Source organism: Python bivittatus, unplaced genomic scaffold, assembly GCF_059951505.1.
Source record: "Python bivittatus isolate LINGU-HERP-01145 unplaced genomic scaffold, Pbiv_v1 ctg000200_np1212, whole genome shotgun sequence".
In the NCBI taxonomy this organism is placed as follows: Eukaryota; Metazoa; Chordata; class Lepidosauria; order Squamata; family Pythonidae; genus Python; species Python bivittatus.
In genome coordinates, this window is record NW_028277040.1 from 14,841,323 (window position 1) to 14,864,610 (window position 23,288).

Here is a 23,288-nt window from a genome sequence, read left to right on the forward strand (position 1 = left end):
AATACATGAGAAAATGCTACATGTAGGCATTTAGCTTTCCACAATACAAGAGCATTTTTAAAATAACAGGAATACCAGTTATCAATATGGCATACAGAAAATATGGATAAAGACCTAATAAAAGTACAATATTGTTGTTGATAATAGTTCTTCCTATTTTGAATGATCAAATGAAGGAAATAAGTGCCCTGCTAAATCTTATTAAGGGCCCCTTCCTGCCCATCATTCTTTCCATGGTCAGTCAAATAGTTCTAGGATGCAAATAAATGGAACACAAGAGAATGGCTCTGTCGTCACCATTGTTGTTATTGTTGTCATAATTTGTTTTTGTTGTTCTTTTTATCTTTCTTTGCCACCCAGAGTTCCTTTGGCACATGGGCAGCTATATAAATCTGTTTAATAGAAAAATAAAGTAGTCTTTCCAATACCTGATATTAGCAAGACAAATGTACCATCATGCAATTTCATATTCGTTTAAAATTTTAACTATAAAATATAGAATGTATAATATGCTGGGGCAACAAATTTCAAGTCATTTCATGTCAGATCATAGACAGAAGACACCAAAGCTATAGGCAGCTGGAGAGAAAATTCTGTTTAAATGAATGGAGAAAATAAACAGTGCTGGGGATTATATTCATTATGAATGGTGGAATATGGGAAATGGTAACAGAATACTGGGAAAGAATAGATAGGAAAAGAGGGGGTAAAAAGTGATTTTATGAAGATGCATTATATGGACTGTAAAGGCAGACATGGGTGACTTGAATGAGAAGAAAAGAAATGAGGCAATATATTAAAAGTAGAAGAATGAATGTGGACCACAACACTTTTATTTATTTGTTTGTTTTAATTTTTAATTAGACCACAACACTTTTTATGGTGGGGAATAACAACTTGTTATCCAATTAAAGGGAGGTCATTGCCACTATCGTTTAATTGACTGAGACCAAGTCACTGTTTTTTGTTTATTTGTTCATTGTTAATTATATTTAATTAATTGATTGTGTTAATTGTTTTTGAACTATAAGATTAATGAATGTGAACAACATTTCTTTATCTCAAGAACAACTCTAAGTGAGAATTTCCTCATCTGTAAAAGAGCTCTGTGTATTATAGTTGCCTCTAGGGTAGATACAGTAGTTGGAAGCAGAACAGAGTAGGGGTAAATGGGCATGTTTTCCAACTTAAGCAAAATGCTAGCTAACAAAATATGAATCAGGTTGTTATATTGGGTTGGATTACTCTTGTTTCCTAGGCTTTAAGAGAAATTTTAAGGGAAATAGGCATCTATCAATAGAATTTCCCTGAATTGCTTTCTTATTTCATGTTGTTTATCATAAGTAAAGGAAAAAATAAGAAACAACCCTAGTGGATACATTAATGTAGCAGTTTCAAAATTGTTCTGTCTTTTTTCATCCTTTCTATGCATGACTTCATCTTTTTAATTGGCTATAGTAAAGGAAATAAGTTCAATGTGATGACTTTGGGGATACAAACTCCTGGAAGTTCCCATCGCCGGTCAGCCAACAGTGGTGGGTGTGTGAGAAATGATGGCCAAAACTAGAACTGAGAAGATGTGTTGTCATATTAGAACATTCTGTCATTATGATTTTAGAGGCCATATTAGAGGAACATTGAGATCTCCCTTCTCTTTATTGACCCATCTTTCTTACCTCCATTTTTTCCTAAGCTTCCTCTTTTGGAAAAAAAAAAGGAAACAACACAAAAAAAATGGCCTGTCTTTCTTTTTTAGTTGCTTTGTTTTCCCTGGGGTTAAGACAAAATGATGTGCATACTACAGTTTGCTACTGTTATTTTAATTCTATTTAGTAAACATTCAGGACGCAGTGCAGCCAAAGCTGGATGCTTTTAAGCTTCACTGGCTGAAGTGGGCAAGTGAAGTGCAAACTTCAGTCCTCCCACTCAAAGCTGAGCCATACTGTAATCTTATATATGTGTGTCTACTCAGAGGTAAGCCTGATTAGGTTCAGTGGGATTTTTTTCCCTAGTGAATGGGTTTAGGATCATAACCATAAAGTTTAAGATGTTTCTATTTTGTTTTGTTTACTTTCAGCTACACCTTTTTGCTGAATTGTAAAGCTACATTGCATAGATTTAGCGATGGAAACCAATTGGACTATACAGCTGCTGCCTCTCTTAGCTCTGACATTGGTGAGTCTGTTCCCTCTACACACACATCTGCAGATGTTTATATAATAGTATTTGGTCATGAATAGAAATTGCTCTTAAATTGTGCTTGTTGTTAGCTAGGTAGCTGGAGATAGCCAAGGTACCCAGCCTTATGATTGGCATATGAAACATAGCACATGTTATGTTATATAGCACATGTCCTTTGTGCATACAGTGGTAGTCTCTGGCTTCTCCAGATACAGCAGCAAAAGGCTTCTGCTTGAAAGAAGACAATTTTGTGAGATCTACTCAGTATCATGCTTCCTCAACCTGGTGCCTTCCAGATGGGTTATCACTCAAAGAATTCTGGATGAAAATTCTAAGGGTTGTAGCTCAGCATATCTAGAGAATTCTAGTTTAGGAAAACCTGGTATAGCCCAGCAGTGTCTGTAACAAACTGCAGTGATCCCAAAATGAGAGCACATGTGCAATAATGTCATCATACAGAAGTCCCAATTATGTTACATGACATTTGACACAACAACATTATGTTGTGGCATTTGTGTGATGATGTCAACATATACATGTTACCATTTGCTTACTCTTGCACTCCAACAGCCCTCATTATATAGACATCATGCTATTCTATGTTTTAACCATGTTTTATTGAATAATCCACAAGTGATTGGGTTCCCATGACATACTATGCCATAAATTATGGATTTTAAACCACAATGACTGTTTTGACACTTCATGCTAAATCAAAACCAAACAAGTCATATTATGGCTTATGATTTCTGAATTCTGCCAATTCAGATAGCCCTCACTTAATGACGGTAATTGAGACTGGAATTTCTGTCATTAAGCAATGCAGTTGTAAACCATGATATCATGTGACCACACCATTAGTGACAGCACTTCCAGCAGTCCTCAGTTACTGCTGTTACGTGAGGACCATGCAGTTCATTAAGGGAGGACCTCACAAGACTGCAATTTCCTATTATAGTCAGTTTATCCCTCTCATCAATAAAAATTAATTTTTATTAATTTTTAAAAAGAATAAAAGCTATAACAAACTAAATTAGAACAGAAAAACTGGGGAAAAAAAGAGAAAAAAACAACAGAAACAACTAAAAATGCAATAGAAAAAGAAAATAGAAAAAAGAGCAAGTTATAAAGGAAAATATAAAGACATAAAGGAGTGGTTTCCGATATTCTTCATAGCAGTTGTAAGTAAAATTATATTTTAACCTCTCTCTCTAAAGTTACATCATGACTCTCTTCTTTCTATAATCTATAATCTATCCTGTCTAATCATCAAAGCTATAAATCACAAGTTCATTTTTTTTTTCATTTTTACACAAAAAGTCCATAAGGGTTGTCAGTTGCCAATAAATGTAGAATTTGACTTTTCTCTTATCAAAGAAGTCAGTTTATCCCTCTCAGCAAGATCCGTCTCAGCAAGATCTGACTGCGACTTCCAACTTCCTACCAGTCAGACTTCCCACAGACTTTGTTTGTGGGAAGCCAGCAGGGAAGGTCGCAAATCGGGATCAAGTGACCACAGGAGCACTGCAACGGTCAGAACTTCAAGGACCGGCTGTAAGTACCACTCGTTCAGCACTGTCGCAAGTTTGAATGGTCGCTGAATGAGTGGTTGTTAAGCAAGGACCACCTCTAGGTGCTAGATCAGTGGCAGGCAATGGCATTTGATCTCTCTGTGCCTTTTCTTACAACTATTAGTAGTTTGTTTAGTAGAGGGAAACATGGAAACAAATGCAATAGAAAGCCTTTGCAGGAAATAACAGCAGTTTTTCCTATTAGCTGCTTCTCAGCTGGGGTTTTTAGTTGGAGACTGTAACTTAGCATCAGAGCTAAGATAAGCAGATACATATAAATAATATAAATCACAATGCTTTTACTAAGGCTATATTGATTAATAATAAGATTTATGCTTAGTTTATAAGTTCTATGCTGAATAATGTTTACATTTCCCTGCTACAGATATTCAAAGTCAAGATACACACTGTTTATTGGGACAATCCTCCAGTAAGGATATCATCTAAGACATGAACTGGAGTTTTATATCTTGTGGAATGATATCATAACTTCATTTCTGAACCTTGTAAGACTTTTATAAGAACAGCAGAAAACCTCACTGAATGGCAAAATAACAATCTCAGAATATTGGGAGCAGGGGGATCTTAAAACAGCAGATGTCAGCAGGATGATTTACCAGTTAAATGGAACACAGGCGAAGTAATAAAAACAAATTGTTACTTTATTACAAAAGGGGGAGAATTATTAAATACACTAATAAAGAGTGAATATATCAACCATATTTGATCAGAATTAGTTTTGAACATAAATGAAACCCAACTGAACTTTCAACCTTGGCCCTAACCCCTGCTTTCTGGATCTGCATGCCACTCACTTGAAAAATTTGCAGAAAAAGTTACAGAGACCTGCATTAGGCTTAACACAGTTTACAAAAATCAAAAGCCCCCAACTCCAAAACAGTACTGTTTCCAGTTGCTAATATTTACAGCTGTGAATGTAATAAGCCTGGCCATTTTTTAAACGCCTCAAAGTTCATAAACATACCAGTGAAAGTTTAGCATTGCCTTAAACCAGCCAAAAAGAAGCCAATTTTAGTCATTTACAAAATTAGGCTGAGGTGCCTGAAACTCCACACATTTTGAACAGCTAATACAGGGAGATATTTTTGTTTTGAGATAGACAGACAGACACTGTACCTTTGAAGACACATTGAAAAGTAATGTTTTCTTCTCAGATAGCACCACAGTTAATAGATTCACAAAATAATGTGTATTAAAAATTGTGGACCTCATTAACATTCTTCTGCCCAATTACTTGGTGTGCTCCTTTTTGAATAACCTAGAACGGTTTGTATTAATTCATCCAATCCAATTAACACTCTGTACAGTATGTTGCAATCATTTGAGCAACTGTGACTAGTTTTTCCCATTTTCTCTCCAGGTTTTTGTCACAGCAGTTCCAGATGAAAAAGAGGGGAATTGGTCCAAAGAAACAGAAACTAAGAATCAGACAGACCCCCAGGCTATACTAGGTGTAACTAATAATAAAATCATGACAGCACAGTTTGAATGTTATCAGAAAATTATACATACTATTCAAGAGTATGAAGGTAAACAATTTATATCATCAAGTTATTTTCCCAAACTAAAGCATCCCATCTGTTAAATCATGCAAATAGAATTAAATAAATGATTTTACCTACTAATACCTTGCTTATTATATCCCTCTTGGAAACAGTTCAACACTTGTAAGTATAAAAGCTTTCAATTCTGGTTTTTTTCCCTGTTTAAAGGCGCAGTTTTGATCTTTTAGAGCTCTTTACAGACAGCATTGGGGACTCTTACATGTGCCAATAAATCTTCAAGCAAGGCACTCCAAAGTATTCTTATTTAGCACTGTTTGCTCTGGGGCGTAATTAATTTATTTTGAATGTGATAATAAGTGTAACTATTTGGTTTGTTTATCTTTTGTATGTAACTCTGACTTTGGGTTGTGAAAAGGAATAAGAATGAATTACAAATAAATTAATGGTGGAGCTGTTTGTTGAAAAGTATTTTGCTGCTGAGATAGTTAAAGGTACACATTAATGTGGTGGGCAATGATAAATAGGTGTAACTTATATTTTACGAAAACAGTGATTAAGTTAAATTAAAATCTTACTCGTAATAAATTGTTCACATAAGCATTGTTTGTCTCCTGAAGAGCAGCTTTATTTATACTGCAGAAGTAAAATTATTGATGTACAAAATCCTTGAATTTTTTTCAACCATTCTCATTCATTTAGGAAAAGAAAGGGCTTAAAAAAAAAAAAACAATTGGAAAGACTGTTCAGTAAAAATCAGGAGTTTTGTGTTAAGGTTTTTTTGCAAAATGGGCAAGAGATCAATGCAAGTATGTCAGTGAAAGAATCACTCCAGCCTTTTATAGCCTCCCTTCTCACACTTCCTAAATTCCAAGGGAGACCTTGAGCAGATGGAGAGCTGCATAACTGTAACACAGCAACAATCATCATCAGCAATTCTTTCTATCACCTCCAAGAATAAAGTTCAAAAATGCCATCAATATAAATTCTAGCGGACAAAAAAATGAAGCAAAAATTCAGAAGCTTTTTCAAAGAAAAAAAAATGGGAACATTAAAAATCAGGTTTTTTTATAAGCCAAACACTGGTTTTTTATTTTAACTGAGTTTGACCTGGATTATTATGACATATGTTTCTATATTCAACAGCCAGCCCTGTCTAGTAAGTTGGCTGCAGCAACAGAAGCAGAACAAATGGTGACTTGGGCAGAGATAGAGATGAATACGGTTTTTTTTTTCCTATTTGGCTTTTTTTGTTTTTGTTCCCCTGGCTGCTTTGTACCATACATCATGCAGTGATTTAACTGGCTGGTCCTTAAAACGTGAAGAGACATATGGGCAAAGGGAATCCCTCTTATTCTTCCAAAGCTACTAGTCTGTCAGTTTTGTATTCCAAAATCTAAGCTGAATCCTCTAATAAAAAAAAAAAAGAGTGTCAAACTACAATCTAATTCTGATCCCAGTTTGGTCATTTGGAAAGCAGACTGATCTGCCTTGGACCAGTTCAGAAGCCTTCCGATCTCAAAATAAAATCTTCATTAAGAAATGGGAATTGCCATACAATGGATCATCATTAGAGATCCACAAACCCCTATTACTTTTTTCTCTTCAACAGAATTGGAGGAAATGTATAGGAGTGATGGTCCCTTGTAACAAGATGGAACCTGCCAGGTTTTAGACAAGTATATTCAGAAAGTTTTTTCCCCTTAGGATGTGAGTTTCCAACAAAAGTCATAGATGGCATAGTGATATCTGCAGCTAAGAAACCTGCATAAGTTCAGAAGGAGAAACATAGTGATTTCAGCATGCAAAGGAAGCATTCAGAGGTTGGGGGGTGGGGGAGAGATTTGCTTCCCTTCCCCTGCTTCATTTGGTGTGGTTTGTTTGGGGCAACCTACTGGAAAGGTCTGTCCCCTGGCAAGGTTCTTGCAAAATTGTAGCTTAACAGGTACAGGGTAAGAAAATATGATGATGAAGAATAGTTTTAAGCCTTTTTGTGGCTCAAGCCACAATATTTTTAACAGAGAGTTAGATAATGGATGTAGAACTCAGAATGGCAGAGATAGAAAGATGTAAGTATTCAACAAGTTCCAAGTCAGAGCCCAAAGCAAGAATAATGGGTGGTGTTTTTCTCTTGGTGGGAGGGGTTATACAACTAAGACTTAAATGGAAACCTCCTTGGAAGCAACTATGCATTTGCCAATCATAAAGATATTGGATTGGATCCAAAGATTTGCTAATTTGCAAGGAAAGGATTTTCTGTATGTAAATTACAGTAAATTTGGACAAAACACTTCAAATGTTGCCTCTTCACTTTGTAGGTCCTCACTGCAACAGAACATGGGACGGTTGGTTGTGCTGGCCTGATACTGCTGTAGGAAAGCCTGCAGTACAAAACTGTCCAGACTATTTTCAGGACTTTGACCCTTCAGGTAAGGATTAAGACTTCAGTAATTTATTTGTCTACTTGAGAGAGTCAGCAAAGAAAGCTTCTGAGTGCTGAGAATTTGGGTAGAATTGTACAAATTCAACATCAAATTATTTGACAGCTTCCATCCATGATCATGTAGAAGTAGGAGCTTGATAACCAGCCACATAAATTGTTTATAGATCAAATAAATATTTAGTTGAAAATCCGTATTTTCCAACAGGCTGATATGATAAGGAAAAAAACTATCCCCCCCCCCCATATAGGTAAATAGGGTTGAATAAATTAGTGTTACTTTCCTTGTAGCAGCTGCAGGATGAAAACATTTTTTGAACAGTATGGTTTTTATTTTTATTAATAGGAACTATTGGAACTTTTAAAAATATAATATGTTCTTTGGACCTACAGTTCTCAGCTGAATTCCTAAAGCATGGATTCTGTACTGTCTAGGCCTCCTCTAACCCATACTGCAATTTTAGTGGCCATGATTTTTTCTTGTTAAGATATGGGAAGCAAAATGAACTGAGCATGTACTGTATACAAATATGGATAAAGTATCTGAGAAAAAGATGCTAGGAATTAGCCCCAAAATAGAAGGATTTATTGAGGGGTAACAAGATTGTGTGCAAGAATAACCAAGACGAGAAATATTTATAAAATATTTAGAAAGGAAATGGAGTTGAAAATTAAAAGAAAGGAATGATTTAAGATAAACTCTTTCTAGTACAGGATTCTTATTGCTTGGAATGCATTTGGTAGCATGTGTCAGATGTAACCATGTCAGGCCTGCACAAATTATACTGTAGCCCATTAAATGTTTGTCAATCTCTGGGGTGATTAGTTCCAGACAAGAAGCAAAAATAGGAATTTAATCAGGCTCCAGAATTGTTTTCATCCTTGGCTGATAGACTATGTTCAGTGTGATAGGTCATATGTTGTGTATACAAGAACAATATTATGGATTTGAGACCTTGTCGTCTTAGTATTTTGAAGTGCCAGATTTATGTCCCAAATGGACATTTGGTCAAAGATGCCTCAACTAATTAAGGCAACCAACTGTTCCAAATCTCTTGAAATACATTGGAATCTGCATGCGAGAATGCCCTGCAGGACAGGCATGTATGGGACTGATTTGGAACTCATTGCTTGTTGTCTCAGTTCATCTCAGTTCACAGCTAGACCAGAAAGCCAGAAGTTCAAAGAAAGTATTTCAGTCATCATTAACCAGACTTTTTTTGCTTTGAGGGAGAGTTTCTACTTCATTTAACAAGTTGCATTGGTTATAATCCTTCATGCAATTATATACATTTATACCCATTGAAATGCAGATTTTATTACTACAGAGTTAGAGAACAGTGCTTAGCCATTTACTGATTAAGGGGGCAGAAGAGGAATGCAGGTCAAAATAGGCAAGGAAGTGTTGAGAGAACACCCAGCTGCTCTGAATGAATTCAGGTGCTGGGGCTGGATGGATCACATCCCAGGGTGCTAAAGGAACTGGTGGATGTGATCTCAGAACTGCTGACTCACTGGAGTATAGAGGGAATGTCTGAAGACTGGAGAAGAGCTAACATTCTTCCAGTCTTTAAAAGGGAAAAAGTGGATCCAGGAAATACAGACTAATCACTTTGACCTCAGTACCTGGAAAATCCTAGTCATCAAGTTGTGGGTTAGCAAGCAAATGTAAGATAAAATCCTAAAGGAGGGTTAATTTGTTAAGCATTCCTGATAATGCATTTGATAGAATTTTGACTGAAAGGATACAGAAAGTGATAATGAGGAAAATCCAAGAAATTCAGTAAGGCTTTCTGCCAGTTGGTGGGAACACAGATTAGATTTTTGCTGTTCAGCAGGTCATTGAAATTGCTGAAAAGTGAGAAAGTTTATTGTATGTTTGTTGACTTAGAGAAAGTGTATGATAAAGTGTGTAAGTGTGAACTATGGAATGTTTTGAAGGAATATAGAGTTCTAAACTGGTTCCTGAATATAGTAGGACCAGTATAGAATGGATAAAGCATGTATGAAAATAAATGAAATTCTTGCAAATGGTTAATCATTGAGCATTGTACAAGAATGTATAATATTCCCTTGGATATTGACTGTGTTTATGTATAGATGTATGAGGAATGTTTGGGATGACATTGATTGGTTAAGAACATGTACTTTTTTATGCAGACGATTTGCAGTGAACGTTAATACTGTAGTTTGTAAGATGCAACAGAGACCATGGATTTGGAAATTAATGTATCAAAAACCAATGACAAGGGAAAAGGAGGGAACAGTTCAAGTTACAATAAATGGCCCAAACCTAAAGTGCATAGATAATTTGTGCACCTTGGTTGAATGTTTACCAAATGTGAGAAAATGATTGGAGATATTTTAGGACCTGCAAATGTTGATAGAAAAGTAGTGAGTATCACATGTGAGATTTTTGTTTTTGTTTTTTTGCAAGAAATTGATAGTTCTTGAAAGAAGTAAAGTGGCAGTATCTAAAGGAATGTTTTTGCTCACTATACTGTACGCAGATAAGAACTGAGTATGTCAAGAGAAATATAAAAGTAAATTGAATGCAGTGGGAATGGGGTTCTTAAGAAATATGTATGGTAAAACAAGAAGAAATGGGATCAAAAATGAATGGATGCTAAATAAATATGGATTGCATGCAAAAGTGAGTGACCGGTATGTAAAAAGTACATTGAAGTGTTTTCGTCTTATATAGAGAAAATTAATATGGATGCAATTACAAAACACTATATGAAGAAGAGTGAATTGACTGAGAAGAAGGGAAAGAGTGAAAAAAGTGTAGTTGATTGGAGTGGATGGGATTAAGCTTTAAAGAACAAATGACGACGTCTGAAGCAGTGTCTCAGCATGATGGAAGCAAGGATAGAAAGGATATGGAGGGGAATAGTGAATGATATTGGATTAAATTTGAGCAGTCTTTTCTTATTTCATCCTTCAGATGTAATTACCTCACTATTTATTACGCATTTTCTGTGCTCTGCGTAATGTTGCTTACCCCAAAAGGGAACCACGTGATGTGAGCATATGTACTGTATATATGCATTTCAATGCCTTTTGTTATTGTTGTTGTTGAAATGTTAACTATTTTAAAACACAGTATTAATAATAAACTTTTTTTCTCCTTAATTTTTCTCCAAAAGAAAAAGTTTTTAAGATCTGTGAAGCAAATGGGCACTGGTTTGTGCACCCTGAGAGTAACAGAACTTGGACAAATTATACCCTTTGCAATAAAGGAGTAAATTATAAATTGCAGGTAATTGCATTTTCAGAAGAATAAAGGATTAAAAAAAAACCCTAACAATTGTGAAATGTCCACTATGTTAATTTCCTCTTCCTTGCTATTGCATTATATTTCAGTAAGGTTAATCCGTTTAGATTGCCATCCTACAATAAGTTACCCTGGAAGAGGTCCCATTGAATTCAGCGGGACCTATTTCTCAGTAGAAATGTATAGGATGTGTTGCTGGCATTTTAAGTGTCTTGTTTATTTATTAGATTTAATTATTTATCTCTATTGTATTTTTCACCACTTCCAGTCAGGTGGAATGTCATGTGCTGTAGAATTGGTTTCACAAACAAGCAGGAAGATCATAAATAGCTAGGAGGAAAGACAACTACAGATAGGTCTTTTTTTAGCAGTTTTTATGAAAGAACAAACATGAGCAATTACTTTCTCCATGATAAAAAAAAAATTGTATATTGAGATCTTATATTTGGATCAGGACTGACCACACATGATTTGCAGGAAATGATAGGAAAGTAGGATATCCAGTCACAAGGAGGTGTGAATACTTGTTCATTTTTATAGTTTATTAGGCATTCAGTTGAATGAGTTTCAATCTCTCTTGTCTGGATATTCATTCACCCTGGATGCATTATGAGAACAGAATTAATGTCATGTGTTTGCTGCAATTTGTGAAAATTGATATAAGAAGGAATAGAAGGCAAGAAAATCAACACAGTGGACAGTGATCGAATCCTGCCAATAAACATTCCTCCATCCCCACTGGCAGCCTATTCATCAAGTTGTCCTTAATACAGCATGGCTGATCAAAATTTGTTTGAAGCTTGAGAAGCATGTTCAGGTTCATAACAGCTTAAATCCCAGGAAGTTACTATTGAATTACAGTGCAGTTGGTTTTACAAATTTTATAAGACCTATTAATACAGACCTTGGTTGACCCTAGAGACTTCATTCCAGAGAGGGAAAAACAGCTTCGTTTGTGAAGGGCTAATAATCTGCAAGAAATATGAGAACCTGTTCTATAAAAGCAAAAATGGAGCAGCAGCAGCAGCGGTCACAACAGTTTCCATTTAGAACAAGCAATACACATCCTGTGTGACCCCAGACACTTTGATACCATCCTATGTCTATGTTTTGATTCCGGCCAATTAATCCTGTAGTGTTTTCAAATTCTACTAAGCAGCAAAATCAGAAGGCAGACTGCAAATGAGTGTAGAGGATCACCAGTCATGCAGCTTGGTTTGAAATCTGATCCTCTACTCAAGTTCTGCTCTGCTTTTTCAGTGTATGCGAATCTGGACAGCCAATTCTACTAACTCCCAGAAGTGACACCAAACCTGGAATCATTTGAAGAGAGATTGAGGGAAGAGCAAGGCTAAGACATCTGTCTCCTCTCTCCATGGGTGCATGGAGTCCATGGGTACTCAGAGCTGCAATGACCCGATTTGGCTGCTAGCTCCATGGCCTTTGAGACCTCCCATGATTGTGCTGCAGAAATTCAGAAACAAAATGCCAAATGTTGATGGTGTGGATTTTGTTTCTAAAAACAACAACAATTAACGGAGAGAGCCTGTGTGGTGTAGTGGTGAAGGTGATGGACTAGGTGTGGGAAAATCCTTGTCTTCATTGAGGTCAACCACAGAGACTCCTTGGGAGACTTTGGGCCAATCACTCTCAGCATAGCTTACCCCACAGAGTTGTTGTTGTGAGGGTAAAATACAAGAACAATAATAATGGTGTGTTCACACCTTTATTTTGAGTTAGTACCTCCCCTCTCCCGCAAAAAATGTCTGCCCAAATTTAACCCTGCCCATCCTGTGAGCTCCCTACAGTTCCTGGCCACAGAACGGTTACCTGCCCTTTGCCTTTGGAGGATTAAGCTAACCTGATGGGTTAGCCAGTGAGTGCTACAGTAAAATAGCACTATTTGATAGAGATAAGGGAAATCAAGCTTGATGTGGGTCTCTTTATTTCAGAAATGTTTTCTGTTATTTCCCATGTGTATCAGATTGTCTCATTTGCATTTGTGTCAGTATTTGTTTATTTCTCCTCCATCTGAAAACATTGGTGGAAAATTAACCATTTGCCATGTCAGTTATAGTGTACAGAGATGCCTTCTGTGTGCTGTTTTACAGTCATACCACAATATACATGGCTTTCACAAACACATTTTGGAAGCATGCTCACTTGTAGAGAATATTTAATAGGGATGATATGGAATGAATCAGTATAGTGCCTAAATTACATGGAAAAATAAGTAAATTCTTTTTAAGCTATACCACAGGAGATCTTGTTGGTGTCACTGTTGTACTTAAACAAAATAATGCTTGAAGTTTTCCAAACACAGACAGTGCCCACTGCCTTTAGAGAGACTACTCTACAAATAAGCAAGGCCGGATAATTGTTAAAAATAAGTTTTCATTAATATTTTAAGGGAGATAAGTATCTTAAGCTCTGATTGAGTTTATCATTTGATCCTTCAGCTGAGTAACATCCTTTTTGGTTATTCATGCTACCTATAAGAGCAAAATCTCCCAAAACATTATATAATACAATAGAGAGAAGTCCCAAGCTTGAAATAAAACATGTATTTATTTTGAGGCTGGAACAAAATGCTTGGGGTACTCAGATTTGTTCTGACAGATCACAGCCAGTTTGGTAGAACCCTTTTAGTGGGATTGTTCCAAGCTCAGGTTTTGTTCTCAGGTTCTCATTTCGTGCATGCTCCTACAATAAAATGTTTAAAACAAAAAAATAGAACCATATAGTATATTTTTAGAAAGAGTGGCGAAAGGAAATAGATTTTTAAAATACTGGTTAAAAAAGCCCCAGATATCATATAATCAGAGGAAGCAAAAGTTCTTGTTTAAAACTCCGCAGAAATTCTTAGGGACTTAAAAATGATAGACCACCAGTGAAAGTGCCCACCCCTTGTCCTGCCAACCTGACCATCCTTAATGAAGGGACGGAGCTGCATTTTGGAAGACGATCAGACTAGCCTCATAAGAAGGTAGACTAACAGTGCCCTTCCAGAAATTGCTGAGGCGTGCTGTCAGCAGCCCTAGCCCATGAGGCCACTAACAAGGTATGCTGGGATTTGTAGTTTAGCAAAACTGTAAGTTAGCATAGATGATCACCTAGTGCACTGAAATGTTGCTCAGGTACTATATTTGAGACTCTGTTTTCAAGCAATTATTTTAAAAAAATGTTTGGGTCAGTGCTTAGTAGGCTGTACTTGAGTGCTTATTCTTCTCTCTACGTTTTATTACAGACAGCTCTGAATCTGTACTATATCTCTATCATTGGCCATAGCCTTTCAATTGTTTCACTTCTGATTTCCCTTGGCATATTCTCCTATTTTAAGTAAGTATCGTTTTCATTTATAAATTGTACTCACCCCTGTAGCTTATGGCCAGTACCTGTATGCAATTAATAACATGTAGCTTCCAGCATTCTGAGTACTGTTTTATGGCAAGAGTTGCTGAGGTATGTATTCATATTGTTCTATATATTCACATTGTTCTTGTATTAAATTATTGAAGTTACCTCATAGAAAACTGTTGGGGTCATATGACTCCAAAGTCTATGCCTGATTTTATAGCAGTTTTGATACAGCAGAAACCTATAAAGCAACTGTTAACTATGATATGTATATAGAGACCAAACCTGTAATGCATGGTTCATATATATGTCATAATTTTTCTGGTAAATTGTAAGTCCAAAATATGAATCTGTGTTTGGTCCATATGCATGATTGGATGTTAGTGGCAGCTGATTTAAACTGCTATGGTAAGTGACCTTCAAGTTGCCAGAAATCATGAGAAGAAATAAATAAATGCTGTGTCACAAGTAATTCTGACCTCTGTTTTGTTCTTTGTATTATCTAAACAATTTGTTGCAATGCCAAATCTTGAAAAATGTCAGTGCAACGCTCTTCTATCTCATCCAAGTGACAAATTGTTTTTAAGAACGCTTGCTTATATCTAGAATACATCTCCTCCCTAAAACTTTTTTAAATGAATGCTATTTATATAGTTGCATTGTTTGTTTAATGTATATTGGCCAAGTTCAGACAAACATGTATTTGTCTTTTAACATACATACCACCACTTCATTCCTTCTTTGTGGGTCAAGTAATTAGACCAGGAAATCTCTGTTCCTGCTCTATCCAAACCAGAAAGCTATGGCAGTCAGCTTGAAAATAAGCCAGGATACTAAACCAACTTCACAACATGGTTTAATATTTTCTCTTGTTCTGAAACTGATCACCTCAGTTTCCTAATGTGGACAAAACGGGAAATTCTCCCAAATTATTCCTGGGATAATTAAGCACCACATAAAGGGAGGAGCCAAGGATCTCTGTGGTACCAAAAAGTTCATTTAATCTCTTTACCAAATTCGGCCGTTGTGACATTTTTTTCAGCTCGCGTATTACTGAAGGGCACTTTGATCTGTAAATGACAGATTTTTCACTTTTCATTACATTTGTAGTTACTAGTGCAGTATATTTATGACTGTGCTGTATTAAACAAAGGGGTATTCCAGAGTGAAGATCGCTTTGTTCGGTTGCGAACGCCGCAAGGTTTTCTGTATTAATTGCCCCATTTGGCCTAGATCAGAGGTGCAAAGACTGAGTCCCAAGACCGTTATCTTTGCAGCTGTAAAGATTGCTGAGCTATGCCTTGCCCAAAAATAGTCCAGGAGCTTATATCTAACCAGCGCCAGCAATGGAAGTAAGTCCCCAGCAGCACAGTGCAACCGCAGACCACTTCCATGGAATTTGGAGATGCAGCTGTGGCTCCTTAGTGAGTTTATTCAAATGCTGCTACTTCTACCTGTTCTCCTCCCATTCACTTTGGGAGGAGAGCTGTTGTAAAAAGTTGGCTTTGCTGTTATGATGTGACAGTCCATGTTTTGCCATTATTTTCATTGTTACAGCTTCTGGCAGAATCCTCTGCCAGGGATGTAAGGTGTTACGGCCAATGTTTCACTCACTAAACATAGAACATTTTATCACGCAAGACTTGAGAGAGCTGACGGCAAGTTAATGTGTTTGGTGCAGAGGGTCAGCAGGGTTACTGTGGACTCTTCTGGCTCTTTCAGGGGGTCAAATGTTCTTGAACTAGCAATCAACTATGAATGTAGTGATTAAATGGCTACCAAGAAAATGTTCTGTGCAAAGGAAAAAAATAAGAATCAAATCTCTGCCTCTCTACCCTAATTTTTTCTTGCTCATTTTCCTTCAGGAGCCTCAGTTGCCAAAGGATCACATTGCATAAGAATCTCTTCTTTTCTTTTGTTTGCAACTCTGTTGTAACAATTGTTATTCTGTCAGCAGCTGCCAACAACCAAACACTGGCTGCATCTAACCCAGTAAGTGGCTATCACATTAGTATTTTTACTGCTTCATAAAATACCTGGGAATATGATCTACTGAGCTCAGGGGAACTTCGTTCTATGTATAGCTTAAGCTAATTAAGCAAGACACAATAATCAGTGAAATAATATGAAAGAGAAGCAGTGTTTATAGGAAGCCTCATATTCTCCCCTAATATAACCCTCATTATTCTGTGTTATATATTTATTGGTACAGTATCTCTTGATAACTGGTCAGTCACATATACAGTAGCATAATATACAGTATCTCTCTCTCTTGGATAAGTCCATGCTATTTTTCTCAGCAACATTTTTCAGAAGTGGCTTGCCCTTGTCTTCTTCCTAGGGCGAAGAGAGAAAGAGGGACAGAGAGAGAGAGACTGGCCCAAAGTCACTCAGTTGGCTTCATGTCTAGGACAGGACAGGTCTTCTGTTTTCTAGCCTGGTGCCTTTAACAACCAAACTAGTTCTCAATCTCATGATTAGAGTGGTAGAAATTATTGGTAGCTGTATCCATGAACATCCATGCCTCATTAATTTCTGGACAGAAGTAGGTAGTGACATTTGTAGACTCCCAATATAAGGAAATGAACAAGCCTCTTGTTATAGTGGCTTGAAGGAAGCAGCCTTAGAAATGGAATTTGGAACATTTCTATTCATAATGACAGAGTTATTTCTGACATTTTCTCAGGTTGTTTGAAGGGTTCAGGTGGCTTTATGTTTCTAACAGTGATTGACAGTGATAGGTCCATTGTTTATTCTTGCACAAGAGTTTAAATTAATACTACTGCAGCAGCAGTAATAATAAACCTGTAAGGGTCTAGAATGGGGACTGCAGAAGAATTACATTCCTTGATTCATGGAAAATTAGAGGCTTTTCAAATTCTGTAATAAACTCATTTCAAGGATATCTTATTTTTGGTTTTGGTAAGGACTAGTTAAATAATAAACCTGTTTGCAGACATCACTTTCTCTTGGATGGCATTGATCTAATTTTATTTCCATCATCCACTTTAACATTGGAAATAAATTAAAGCAATTATTTGTTGTGGCTTTTTGCTTTTAAGAAATATTCCAAATCTTGATTTTTTTTTCCCCAGACACTTGTAACTAGTTTATTTATGCAGAGACACTCCTTTGTAATAGAAAATTATGGATTTGATTTTTTTTTTTTACTGTTCTGGTTATGCTAGGCTTTTGAAGGGTTTGTTTTTTTAAATTTTAATTAGCTACTTCATCAGAATGGCTGTTTGAACACAGTTGTTGCATTTAGTACATATTTCTATTAAGATTTATCTTTTGATACAGTTTATGTAATTGCCTACCTCTTTTTATGCCTTTAGACTTAAGGTAAGGAAAAAAGTAAGGATCTAAGAAATGAAATCATAGCATCCAGTTTTTATTGAATTCTTAAAACTTAAGTTTGTTCTATAAATTATTTTTCCTGGTAGAGGAAACAGCCTTTTTTTCATCATGCTAGGCAGTGTGCTTTTTCTGATAGCGATTGGGGTACTTATAGCTACAGCTTCAGAGATTATTATTTGTTCGGGATGCAGCGTTCAGTGTTCTCTAATCAGAATGTAGAGTATATTTTCTGATGCTCCCTACTGGTTTGCAGCCATCAAGATGGTCAATATGTTTTAATATTTGTTATTTATTCTTGAATATACCTAGGATTCTGTGGAGAATAGGCAAGATAGATATAAATACAGAAAAATGTATACACATCTGCATGAATTAAGTTAACTGATGGGGCCTGGGAAAACTATTGCAGAACATAGACTATTCCAGGTTTAGATCCTGACATCTTCAGGTACGCCTTAAAATGACTGGAAAGTGCAGAGATCTGCCCAGTCTAGATAGAGATTTGTGGCTTTCCAGGTATTGCCCTACTACAATTTCCAGGATTTATCTCACCATTGGCCATGACTCAGGCTGGGGGAATTGTGGTTTAGCCCATCCCTGGTTGATAATACCGAGCAAGATGAACCAGTGGTCTTTCATGGTAGAAGCTTCCTATGTTTCCAAGGATGAGATTAATGATATAGCAAGGTTTAGTAATAAAAGTGGCACAAAGCAATGGCAAAAAAAAAAAAAAAAAAAGTGGGGTCAGGAAGAAAAAGGCCTTCTTCTTCAGATTAAGCTTGACTCCTGGTGACATGACTATGCAGGGGAGGTTGGCAATGATACCATAATTAGTCACTGCCTTTTTCCAGAGTATGTTTTGATATCTTGATATTCCCTGATAAGTCTCCCATCCAACTGAGACCCTGCTCCCAAGCCCAGGTAAGATCAGGCAGGTATTGCCACCTGCTGATGCAAATCAAGTTCTAAATGCCCAGATTCCAGGATCCTGGAAATTAACGCCCACATTCTTATTCCTATGGACAGACAAGAAATGGAATTTTTGAGATTCTAAGAAGATCTTTCAAGTTCTTCCAAAAAAGGTGTGTGATCTCAACATAGCATTTTGAAGCAGAGAGAATTATTTTTGTTTTCTCTTTGTGTTTCCATTGTGGCTAGATTAATTCAAATTAAGTTGTTTTTAACCTGTGTATATTACAAGAATATATATAATTATATTGGTCTTTTCCCCCATAGGTTGGATGCAAAGTGGCACAATTCTTCCACTTTTACTTAATGGTTTGCAATTACTTCTGGATGCTCTGTGAAGGCATTTACTTGCACACTCTCATTGTGGTGGCTGTATTTGCAGAAAAGCAGCACTTACTTTGGTATTACCTCCTTGGATGGGGTAGGCTATTTTTCTTCTCCCCCTCCCCCCCCTTCCTAAGTATATTAATATCACTTTGTGGGCACACTCACAGTGTAGTTTTAATTCAAGGGGATTTTTAGTATAGTTGAAAGGAAACCCAGCAGCAGTTTGTAACCTTTGTTGCTTTATTCACACAACCAATAAACTAAGATGTTAAATATCATTCTTACATTAAATATCACTTCCCACACTGGAAATATATATCAATCAAGGCTTTTAAGTATCATTGACTCACCAATCTTATCTTAGCTAAACGGGACATGTGTTTAGTAGTGTCAGGAAATGACTTATTTGATTTAGAAAAATTAGTTTTCTGTTAGGAAAGGGCATGAGGGCGTGATTATTCATTGTTTCCCATCTTAGAGGTGTTTATACAGACAAGATTATTTATTTGTAAAAAAAAAAAATCTCACCATTCCTACAGTGGGGGGATAAGCCCAGCGTTTATTTTTCCAGGAGTTCCTTTTGACCTGTTTTGTTCGCAAAGTAAAAAGAAGCCACATGTCTTGAAAAACCTCAGGTTTTTTTTCTTTTCATGGACCAATAGGCCTTGATTTGCTTCACTCTCTTATGAAGTTCCAGAGGGGAGGAACCCTTTCTGGCCCTGGATGTCTTGCATCATGCAATCTCATTCCGTGATATAAGTGCACCTCCTGCTCCAAAGCCCCAGACTGTGTTTGCTATTGTTTATGTGTTGCTAATGTGTTTGTTGTCTATCACTTTGGCTGACCAAAGATGCTATTTCAAGTTCAGTTTTGCATTCTAGGCTCTGAATATGCTATGTATCCTAGCCTATGCCATCGCTCACTCCTCTCTCTCTCACACACTCACATAAAGCCTCTTTCCAGCTGAAAAGGCCACTTGAGAAAAGCAGACATAGGGATTGATCAGCAAATATAATAGGCAATTAGGAATAACTTCTAGGTTTAGCCAAAATGATACGTGAGTAACGTGAGTGGGATTATTTAGGTTCAAGCCAGATCTCTATACTTGTGGCTTCATGAATGAACTAGAGAAGTCGAACTGTTCCAGCTTCAGTACTTCATAATCCTGTCCTCCCTTGGTCTCCTTTTCAGGGAGAGAAAGACTGTAGAAATAATTGCTGGGGCTGGGAAGGGACTCTGGTTTTCTTCCTGATGTTGGAGCCACCTAATAACCATCTCTGTTATGGACAAAAGCATACTAATAAACATGAGCTGAATATGTGCAGAGTTACTATGACAATCAGCCTTTATTCTTTTAAAAGTGAGTTATTAAGTTTTGAAACTTCTCTTTAAATCAAGGGTATTGCATGCTATGTAGCTTCTGGGATCTATTTTTATTCTTTCATAATGCATGCTTATTTTAAGAACTATTAACACTATTAAATGTGGATCTAACTGAGAGCTTTAATTTATGGAGACACATGTACACAGACATTTTAATGTCACTTTAGATGAAACAAGGCTTGAACTAAGTTGGATTTACAGCTTGAGATGCCAGTTTTATAAAAGTAAATTGTTCTATATTAAATCATATTTATTGCTAAGGTTGATTCTGATCCCCTATGGGTATTACTGACTCATTTTGCTAATTAGCAGTAAACTGTAGTACAATAAATTCTAAACAAATCAACCATGAGCATGTATGTATGTTAATCTTAGTTATTTTTTGTATTATAAAAGTATCAACAGGCAGATTTATATAATCCCAAACCACTTCTTAAAATTTCTTGATTACTTTCACCCCATGTTAATGTGCAGAAGACAATATATGTAGGATCAGCCTTCAGGGAGGGAAATTTCTTTAAAAAATTGGTTTTCCCCAAATTAAGTATCTTCCAAATGTGTGGACATCAGCTCCCAGAATTTTCTGCAGTAGCTGTTTGGGCTGGAGGATTCTAGACATTGCATTTCTGTCAGTTGCAGCTCTAATTCAAATAAGCATTTGACAGCATTTTGACAGCATCTGTGGCTGCCTCCAAGAAATCATACCTGTTGTTTTCACCAACTTGCACTCTTAGCCTCATGATTCTGTTCCTGTATCCACATCCCGGAATCTACTCTGACCATGAGATTAGATTGATGAAGGCAGTCGAGGTTGGAAAATATCAGAAGTTAGAGTTTAAAGCTGTGTATTTCAAAATGTTCTTGTGGACATTTTAATTATTTATTGGTTGCGTTGAGTTGATTCATGCCCACCTTTTCATCCAAAAGGGCAATTAACAGATATGGAGCATAATTAAAATATACATAATTAAAATATACATAATTAAAATAGGCATGTGAATGATGATAAAACTAAGAAGAGCAGGCACTTCAGCATTAGAAAACACAAGAATGGTTCTGAATCAGTCTGACTAATATCTGCTGACTTGAGTAAGATTGTAAACTGGCTGACATCCAACCCGAAGCATGTATATATGTCTAACACTTCTTCTATTGGAACTTCTCTGTTGCCAGTATTGCATCAAGGGTTGAAATGTTTTACTGATGCAACACTCAAAATTCCCTCGCCACATCATAGTTGAGTAGCAAAACTTGGTCTCAAGCCATTTGTGCTTTCTTGCTTTCTCTTCTGATGAGGCTGAAATGAAAACAAGCATGGTGGTAAAAGGAAAGACGTATATGCTCAACTTGCATGGGCTGGGATCCAACAAAGCACTTAAAATGTTTGCCTGACTGCATGCATTCAGTGGTCTCCCTCTGAAAACTTGGAGAGTTTGTGTGCTTGTGACTAGATTAAAAGCACAATGGGCTTTAACATCTGGCTGAAATCACATCTTAATTGCAAAGTAACTAAAACAAGCTTGTTTGGTCAACTGAGGTTTGTCAAATGTTAGAATTAATTGCAGTGACACTGGAGCCTTAACAAACAACAGCCTTTCATTTCCTGAACAGAAATGGCTTTTTAGCTTTCTTGACAAAGGCCCTTTCCACACTAGTGATTTTTAGTCGGGCTCATGGAAGGAAGTTAAATTATATTTCAAAAAAATTGGAACTTGTCTATGTATGAAGAGCTCTAGATGACCATGCCTGTACAGTAGCAAGAAAGGTGATTTTGTGTTCTTGGAACGTGCCTATGACACAGTTGGTTAAGACCATTTGGGAGGGGATGTGTGATAGGGGTTGGGGAATGGTTAATTCCTCTGTCACCTGCCAACTAGTCTGGATAATTTTCATCCAGTCTCCAATCTTCCCTTTTTAGGTCGTAGAGAAGGTAGTCGCACTGCAACTTCAGAGGGCTCTGGAAAAAGAATTATCTGAACTCCTTTCAGTGGAGATTCAGGCCTGGGGGTAGTACTGAGATGGCATTGATTGCGCTTTTGGATGACCTTTGGTGGGAGCAGGATGGGGGTAGTGCATTGATCCTTGCTGCTCTTGATCTCTCAGCGGCCTTCAATACCATCAATCATGGTGTCCTTCTGGATCGGCTCCAGGAGTTGGGGTGGGCAGCTCTGTATTGTGCTGGTTCTCTTCCTTCCTCAGGGGCTGGTTCCAGCTGGTGTCGATGGTGGGGGGAGGTCCAGCCCATAGTCTCTAGTATGTGGAGTGCTGCAGCTCAGTTCTCTCTCCCCTCCTGTTTAATATCTACATGAAGCCTCTTGGTGAGGTCATCCAATGGTTTGGGGCCGATGTATCACCAGTATGCTGATGATACTCAGCCTTATATCCCCACCCCAGGCCATCTGAGTGATGCCATGGACATCCTGTTCCAGTGCCTGGAGTCGGGGGGGGGGGGAGCTGGATAGGGCAGTACAGGCTTTGGCTCAACCCAAGCAAGACTGAGAAGCTTTGGGTGTTTCGACCTCCTGGTGCTGGGGATCTTCCATCTTTGGTTCCGGATGGGGTGGCACTGCCTCAGACCTGGTGCATAATCTGAAGATCCTCCTGGGCTCACAGTTCCTGCTTGAAGAGCAAGAGGCAGCTGTGGCTAGGAAGGCCTTTGCATACCTCCAGATTCTGCGTCAGTTGTGCCTGTTCCTAGACCAGGAGGCCTTGCTCATGGTTACTCATGACTTCATGGCTTCATCTGGACTGCAACGTGGTCTACATGGGCCTGCCCTTGAAGAACATTCGGAAGCTTCAATTGGTGCATAATGCAGCAGCATGGATAGTTAATGGCATGGGTTATTTGGCTTATTTAACACCACTACTTTGTGAGCTGTATTGATTGCCAGTATGCTGCT

General features: G+C 37.2%; 1 protein-coding gene across 5 annotated transcripts in view; it reads left to right on the forward strand.

The window, feature by feature from the left end:
• The window catches only part of CALCRL (calcitonin receptor like receptor), a 72,404-nt gene that overhangs the window by 35,873 nt on the left and 13,243 nt on the right, over window positions 1–23,288 (forward strand). For all 5 annotated transcript variants that reach the window (XM_025163538.2, XM_025163537.2, XM_007423413.4 and 2 more), the window contains 7 exons: window positions 2,078–2,175; window positions 5,134–5,302; window positions 7,594–7,704; window positions 10,865–10,977; window positions 14,240–14,331; window positions 16,215–16,341; window positions 18,946–19,099. In XM_025163538.2, coding sequence (XP_025019306.1) covers window positions 2,125–2,175; window positions 5,134–5,302; window positions 7,594–7,704; window positions 10,865–10,977; window positions 14,240–14,331; window positions 16,215–16,341; window positions 18,946–19,099 — 817 coding nt within the window. In that variant the 5' untranslated portion in view covers window positions 2,078–2,124. The remainder of the gene's footprint in view (window positions 1–2,077; window positions 2,176–5,133; window positions 5,303–7,593; window positions 7,705–10,864; window positions 10,978–14,239; window positions 14,332–16,214; window positions 16,342–18,945; window positions 19,100–23,288) is intronic.